Source organism: Gloeophyllum trabeum (assembly GCF_000344685.1).
Source record: "Gloeophyllum trabeum ATCC 11539 unplaced genomic scaffold GLOTRscaffold_00010, whole genome shotgun sequence".
Taxonomy (NCBI): Eukaryota; Fungi; Basidiomycota; class Agaricomycetes; order Gloeophyllales; family Gloeophyllaceae; genus Gloeophyllum; species Gloeophyllum trabeum.
The window spans coordinates 1,571,357-1,579,313 of NW_006920419.1; the positions used below are offsets into that span (position 1 = coordinate 1,571,357).

Below are 7,957 nucleotides of genomic sequence, written 5' to 3' on the forward strand. Positions count from 1 at the left end.
ATACTTTTGAAGTTGTCCTCCCGTGGCTCTGCCATCATTGTACCATAAAAGTCCCTGCCTCTGACAGATTAAAAGTTGGTCTGTATTGGTTGTCTCAAAAAGACTACAAAATTGTATTTGTACCTAGCCCAAGGGATAGTAGCAGCTGCACTACTAGACACAAGTAGCATAGATCAAAGCGCTCCTCTGCTTTCAATCAAAGATTGGCAGCTCTGTGACACAGGTCTTTTGTCCTCAGTGGAAGAGATAGTCAATAATACCTGCAGACTCCAGGTAACATCCTACAAGAACCAGAGTGCTCATCCACTGCCAATCTTCGATAGGAAGCTCCCTGGCATTCATTTTCTCAAACCAAGCTGAAGGACAGTCATCAGAATGGGTACTCAAACAGTACTCCAGGCAGCTGGGAGCAGAAATGAAATATATATTACACATGTACTAGCTTCAATTTCTCAAGGGGGCATATAGATACCACTGAGTGGAAGAAATCAGGGTCCCAGAGGCAGCAGGGATTGAGAAACACAGGCCCAACATGCCTGACTGAAGAAATTGTATCATAGTCCCTGCCACCCACAAATAGACTCAGATTATGTGGGTGAAAAACAATCCATCAAACTATTCAGCAGTCAGCATATTATTTCAGAACACAAGTGCAACATTCAAGAACCTCTTATAGCCAACATAAGATCAATCTGTATGTACCAGTAATGATTGGATTAAAAGGAAGCACAGCCCACCAAGTTGACATGCTTCAACTGCTGCAAGTACTAGCCAGTGCATCAGAGAAAATCGGGGTGGCTCGGTAATGATAGGGAGCATATATAGTGGGCATAGCGTGGTAGCCACCCCCCCGATTTCGTAGCGCGAGGTAGCACTCAGCCGGATTGGATAGTGTCTCATAGCTGACCGACCTGCACCATAGCTACCTGTAGCGCATGGAGCAACACCAGTAGTTAGATACGCCGCATTGTTGGTCGGTAGGCACCATTAGATAGATATGACGTTGGACCGCTACCGATACTATGTGTTGTCTGTGGATCACGTAGCGCATCATCACTCACTGTAGCTTAGTGCCCTGCACACAGCCAGCTTGTATACAAGTGTCTCGGATAGAACAAATCAAATAAGCATACAGTACACTTCATTGCTATTAATCGAGTAGGCTACTGTCCCTGCCTGAGCTGAGCGGCCTCTGCAGCAAAATCCACATCGTCGTAATCATCCTCCGCTTCTTTCGGCTTCAGTGGACTGTTTCCGCCCAGTTTCCTGTACAACAAGTATGTGACATCAGTACGGCCGGACAGCATTAGTAGAAGCTGACACATACCATGCCTTCTGGAACAGATCCCTCGTAAGGCTCTCAAAAAATGCTGGTTCCTTGCTCTCCTTGTTCGTGAGCATCTGCAGTCGCCTTGCGTAGCTTTCCGCGTAGTCATCGGCCGAAAATTCATTGTTCTTTTTCTTGGATATGCGGTGGCCACTCTCCCAATCCTTCAGCGCGCATTCAATCTGTAAAATAATGAACATATCGAATCCGGCGGCACCTCTAGCAGAGAAGAGGAGTTGACTTACAGCAGTCGCCACTAAGGCCAGGACCGGAAGAGGGATGGGGTTGAAGGCGTCAACATATTTGATGCCATCAGAGGTCTTCTTCGTAGGGTCAAACCATTGCTTTGCGATGATTTCAACAAAGATTGGATGACTGTAGAAACCACTACGCTGCGAAGTACATGATAATCAGCTCTATATCCCCGCAAGCCAGTCATATATACCTTCTCTGGATCAGCGAACGTGAAGGCTGACTTGTCGAGCAATTTCTCGACTTTTTTCTTGACCTGTTCTTCGCCCTGGTGGATAGGTATATTGTACTGCGAGACTACAATGCCTTGTGCCTTGGTCTTGACTTCACCACGCGTCTGAGATCTCGCACGTTTGATCTATAAGATGGAATCAGAAGCAGACGCTGTCTATGTGAGAACAAGACTTACACAGTCAATGGCTTGCTTTTTGTACGCAAGATTATCCTTGAAACGATGGTCCAATGCAGGTTGGTCGAGCTCTTCTGCAGCTTGCTTGAAGCAACCTTTCACTCGAGAGTCGACGGCTTCTTGTGGTGGGAAGGCATCTTCGACAGCGAGAGTGACTCGAAAGATCTTGGCCGCACGGGGAAGGAGAAGCTGTGAATTGGATGTCTGCTGAGAAAAGGTGACTTTGGAGGATGTGCCACGCTGAGCAACGGGCGTCGAGGGTGGCTCCCTTGAGTCATCCGTAGGACGATCTGGAGAAGTTGGTAGAGGGGGCTCAGAAGATGGTAAAGTGCTGCGATATCTTGGATTAGCAGAAGTCTTAGCGGGACCTTGCCGGCGTGGAGGCAACTTTGAGGCAATGGGTTGGGGAGAGGACGCGCTGAACTACGTACAACGTGGACAAAACACGGGTTAATCATTCGGTCGGAGTTTGAAGACATTGAGCTCACCGTTGGCGCGTTGTTCCCCTTGCGCCGCTTTGAACTGTCCCATCCAACTACTTTATTGCTGTCTGCGTTGAGAGCCATATGTTATTCTTAAGGCGATACATGAGCGACATGGACAAGGTGTTGTTACCTGGCCTCGACTGCATAACACTGGCGCAATCATGATCACTCTCCTCGTCCGCGGTATCGTATGCGGCACGAGTTCTCTTCTTCTTGACTATGGGGGTAGCAGATTCGACATACTCGCCTTCATCCTCCTCGATATCGGGATCCAGCAATATCTCGTGAATCTCATCTTCAACGAGTTCGTCGAGGGACTTGCCGGTCTTCTGCTCAATGAACGTGATTTGTGCCTCGGTTAGAGTTTCTACCCCGACTACGGTGGCTTCACGTTCGTCGTGCTGCTTCTGCCTCTGGGCTTGCTGTCGCTGCCACTCTTCTTCCTTCTCTTTTGCCTCCGCAAGCTCAGCTCTTGCAAGACGTCTCTTCCCTAGTGGCGGTATCGGGTTAACATGCTGCGAGTATCCACAGTCACCTTTCCTCATCAATTAACTCACCAGTTTCCTCTAGATCTCGCAGCCTCCCCTTCACTTTGGCTACATCCCTTCGTGCTGCCTGCAGGCCTGGACCGCTTAACCTGCTGCCCAGTGCTTGCAAGTGGTCTGACCTCAACACAGAAGACTTGGATGCGGTACGAGAGCCCAACGGCTGTGGTGAAGGACTCTCCGTGCGAGGAGGAAGGCGCTGCGTACTGCGAGCCTTCATAGTGTGGCAAGAGGCAATGGTGGTTGGTTAGGAAAGACGCGAGACGCGAGTCGCGTTTCATTCGGGTGAGTGCCTTTTATATACGCTTGGACATGGTGTGGCTCAGTGGCTTGTGGCAGCTGGCCCCAAGCTGCGCAAGTCCATATAAATTTCATCCTTCTGGTACGTTGCCCCGCCTATACTCACAACCCATTCATTCCGAACAAATCGTGTCTGTATTCAATATGGAGACAAGCATCCCATCTGTTCCTGCTGACCAAAGGCCTTACTACCTGGTATGTGGCCTACCTCATCATTGCCATGCAAGTCCTGACGTGCATACTGATACACTAGACTCAGATCATGTATTCCGTGATATATTGTGATATTCCGGCCTCGAGGCCTCTATCGCACACAATCTCTGCCCACCTTTCGTGTTGTCATTGTATCTGCATGAGTGCAGAAGGTGAAACCAATGTGCAGTGGCTTTGTGAATTGCCATTCTTCGAGAGTGACGATATGGTGTGTGTCTTCTTCCTTTGATAAAGAGCTTTACTCAAGATGAATCTTCATAGCCTTGGATGGCTTGATAGCAGTGGGGTGTTGGGGTATATACCAGTATTGTAGTTGCATCCTGTATGCCTCATTGTAACTTCGACACGAGTCAGTAAGTGTGGCTCACGCACTTGGGCCACACTTCTCTTTTGCTACATCCTTGCCACGGCATACACTGCCAGAACTTCAGTCTCTCATGTCTTCCATTCCTGCTACACGTTGCCAGTCATGCCTGAAGGACTTCAAACGAGCAAGTGATCTTCACCGCCATCAGTCACTTGCCAAGCGATGCTGCTGGATCCTTGAGAAGCACAGGGAACGGACACCCAACGATATCCCTGATTATGCTCAATTAAACGATCTTGACGAGGATCCGCCGCGGTCACCAAATGCTGGCACCTTCCCAATGGACCTTGACTTCGAAGAACCTGCACCTGCCTTCGATAGTGGAGCACCTGCCGATGCAGCAGCTGCTGCAGATGAAGATCATTGCACTCGTATGAATGATGTTGAAGATGACCCCATTGTCATTGATGTATTCCCTGATGCTGGCCAAATTTTACGCTTTGATACAACTGTGCACAATGCGTACAAGAAGGACCAAAATTTGTCCAATCCGTACTATCCCTTTGCCAATTGCATGGATTGGGAGGTGGCTCAATGGGCAATCGATGAAGGCCCCAGCCAGGGTGCATTCACCCGACTGCTTAATATTGAAGGAGTAAGTATGGTCGAGCTTATGCATGCTGCCCATGAAGCCTCACCGAGATATCAGATTCAGGAAAAACTGGGGCTGTCTTACAAGGACTCCCGCAGCCTTAACCAGCTCATTGACCAGTTACCTGCACTTGCGCACTGGAAGAAGTCCATTATCACGGCTGAAGGTGTCCCGGGAGAACACGAGCTCTTCTTCCAGGATCCAATTGATTGTATTAAAGCAATCTATAGTAATCCTGCCTTCCTTGATCATATGCGCTTCAGTCCCGAGCAACATTTCACTGACAAGGAGAAGTTGCACCGCACGATCAATGAGATGATGACTGCAGATTGGGTGTGGAAGACACAGGTACGTGTACTTCTGAAACGGTGTGTGGCCACCACTGACCATCACGTATTGATAGGAGAAACTACCGAAAGGGGACACTTTGGTCCCAGTTATCTTGAGCTCCGATAAGACCCAGCTGACCGTGTTCAACGGCGACTGCACTGCCTATCCCGTATACATTACGCTTGGAGTCATTGACAGTGCGATACGTCGGAAGCCATCATATGGTGCACAGATGCTCCTTGGCTATCTTCCAGCTTCAATGGATGATGGGGATCTAGGAGAGGAAGATGCCCGCTTGGCCCATTCCCGGTTATTCCACTGCGGGATGAGCAAGATTCTCGAAAGCCTGAAGGGTAGTACGGCAAAGGATGGGATCGAGTTGACAAGCGCTGATGGAGCTGTTCGGCGCTGTCATCTTGTTGTATCTTGCTACGTCGCTGACTATCCAGAACAGTGCCTCGTGACGTGCACACGGCAAGGACGCACATGCCCTAAATGCAAAGTTACCTGGTCAGAGTTAGGGTCGGGCATCCAAAGGGAGACAAGAAAGCAAGAGGAGACTCTTAAGACCCTGCGGCATGCGCAAAAGCTCGGGTCTTCTCGTAAAGCACAGGAAGCACTCAAAGATCAAGGCTTGAATTTCGTTCCGGAGCCATTCTACGCAGGACTTCCTTTCACCTGTATCCACGAAGCTATCACGTCGGATGTTCTCCATCAGATCTTCCAAGGGTTGGAGGATCATCTAATCGAGTGGATGAAAATCTTGATGACAGACGCTGAGCTTGATGCACGATTCAAGCGTCTCCCGCCGATGCATGGGATGCGGACATTCAAGGACGGAATATCGAAATTGACAAACATCTCAGCCAAGGAACACAAGGAGATGTGTAAGCAGTTCCTGGGCTGCATCATAAATTGTCCGGATATCCCAGTTGCCGCAGTTCAGGCGTCCCGAGGTCTGCTTGATTTCATTCATCTGGCTCAGTATAAGAGCCACAGTCCAGAAACACTGGACGAGCTTGAAGCTGCACTCGAGAAGTTTCACACAAACAAGGAGATATTCATCCACTGAGGAGGCCGAACCCGTATGTTCTACTTTGCTGACTCAGAATGTCTGCGCCTGACTTGGAATTATACAGAGAATCATTTTAACCTCCCGAAACTGCATTCTGCCGGCCACTACAGATTATGTATTCAGCTTTTTGGCACCACAGACAACTACAATACTGAGACGACCGAACGTCATCACATTGACTTCGCAAAGGAGGCCTATCGAGCAACAAACAAAAAAGACTACTTCGACCAAATGACAATATGGTTGGAATGGCGTGAAAAGGTCAAGGCATTCGGCGTTGTACTGCAATGGCGTCAGGGAAGGATGCCCGTGCCAAGGATGAAGCGCCGTCGCCGTAATCTGACACCTGGTATCCAAGCCCTTGCTAAGGCACCAAGTGCCCCGAAAGTAACCTTCAAGGACCTCGAGGAGAAGCATGGTGCTATGCGGTTCGAGGGTGCTCTGAAGACATATATTGCACAGTACCGTGATCACGCCAATCCCGGTCGTCGAGCACGACGTGCAGACTCTGATATCCAGCTGCCATTTTCTGCTGTTGATGTTTGGTACCGGGTTAAGTTTGCTGTCCCCGATCTTCACATGGAAACAGAGGGACCAACCCTGCATTCTGCGCATGCTGAACCGGCCCGCACTAGCCTGGGGAAGCGTCTACCAGAACGATTTGATACTGTGCTGGTAAATGAGACGGACGAGTCCGAGGAAAGGGGAATGAAAGGTATGAGACGCATGGTCACCATCTTTCAAGTTTGACGAAGGCCACTAACGTATCTTCACCGGGTATGGCAGGGAAACGTGTGGCACAACTCCGTGTCATTTTCACTATCCCTGCGGACGATCTTGCTGTGATCTTTGGCTCTCGAAGAGAAGCGCCTGGCCCTCTTGCATATGTCGAATGGTTTACAAGAGCTCGTGACAAGGATCCCAACCATCTTATGTTCCCGATCTCTCGAAGCAGGGATGTCAGAGGAAACAGAATCTCCTCCATCATTGAGCTCGACACGCTCTTCCGTAACTGCCACTTGTTCCCAAAGTTTGAACCACGTGCCAACAGGGCTTGGACATCGCAAAATGTCCTTGAACGGTGCGATCGCTTCTATATCAATGACTGTGCTGACCATCACTCGTATCAAACTATTTGGTAGACAGTTGGGATAAGTACTACTAGTAGTGTCTTTTGAGTAGCACCCGCAATCGAAGGCAGGCAACTGTATACTGTGCTATGAAGGACTATCTATTCTATGGCGGGCGATGGTGTGCTATCCAGCGCTAATGCACCATATTAGGACACTATGGACTGCTAAGCATACGGTCGGAACGCTACCAAGGGCTATCAGTCTATTAAATCCGCTATGATGGACTATCAAGCAGGTCTGGGTGCTACATGAGCTGTGGAATCTACGGGGCACTGTATACGACACCTTACAGCTACCACGAGCTACATATTACAGCGGTGCGCTACACAGCAAACGATTTTTTCTGATGTGGGCAACTATGACATCACTCAACTACAGAAATGCACTTTCTGCAGTCAAGCTATGTCATAGTAAGCAGGAGCCAATGAGAAGCCAGAGATCCCAACCGGCATGGCACCTCAGCCACCGACTACAAACAGCCACAGAAGTCAATTCCCACGGTAACAACATGCCACACATGACATAGTGCATGCAGTAAAGGAAGGAGATACGATTAAATGCTAAAAACTTTCCATTAGATGGATAACCCAAAAAAACCTCTTTGTAGAAGAAACGATGGAAATACATGAACTCAAGACAAAAACACAGTGTATTGCAAACAGACACTACAAATCCAATTTTGTAGTCTTTTTGTAGTCTCCAATACAAGTGGACCTTAAAGCGGAAATTGAATTTTGTATTCAAGACTACAGCACAAAAGTTGCATGCATTCTCAGCAACACTGATTCCCACGGGTACAATGTTCGGCATGCACCCAATTTTGCAGGTAAGGACTCATCCTTCATAAACTCAGGACTGGTAATCACAGCCCCACCTTTTTTCAAGCAGCGGTAGAGTACTAGAATGTAAGGTGAGCGCGTACACGCGGT

At 48.8% G+C, this 7,957-nt stretch overlaps 2 protein-coding genes across 2 annotated transcripts; one reads left to right on the top strand and one right to left on the bottom strand.

Moving 5' to 3' along the window:
* Positions 1–1,163: 1,163 nt before the first annotated feature.
* On the bottom strand, positions 1,164–3,238 carry GLOTRDRAFT_131175 (uncharacterized protein; the record flags this gene model as incomplete). The annotated part of the gene is made up of 8 exons (XM_007869929.1): positions 1,164–1,266; positions 1,328–1,509; positions 1,573–1,719; positions 1,773–1,937; positions 1,989–2,411; positions 2,477–2,538; positions 2,604–2,963; positions 3,031–3,238. The coding sequence occupies 8 exons, from the start codon at positions 3,236–3,238 to the stop codon at positions 1,164–1,166; spliced, it is 1,650 nt and encodes a 549-aa protein (XP_007868120.1).
* A 1,147-nt stretch (positions 3,239–4,385) lies between these two features.
* On the top strand, positions 4,386–7,037 carry GLOTRDRAFT_24981 (uncharacterized protein; the record flags this gene model as incomplete). The annotated part of the gene is made up of 5 exons (XM_007869503.2): positions 4,386–4,493; positions 4,548–4,838; positions 4,894–5,858; positions 6,006–6,610; positions 6,682–7,037. Coding segments are annotated over 5 exons (2,325 nt in total), but the record flags the coding sequence as incomplete, so codon positions are not given.
* Positions 7,038–7,957: the final 920 nt, after the last annotated feature.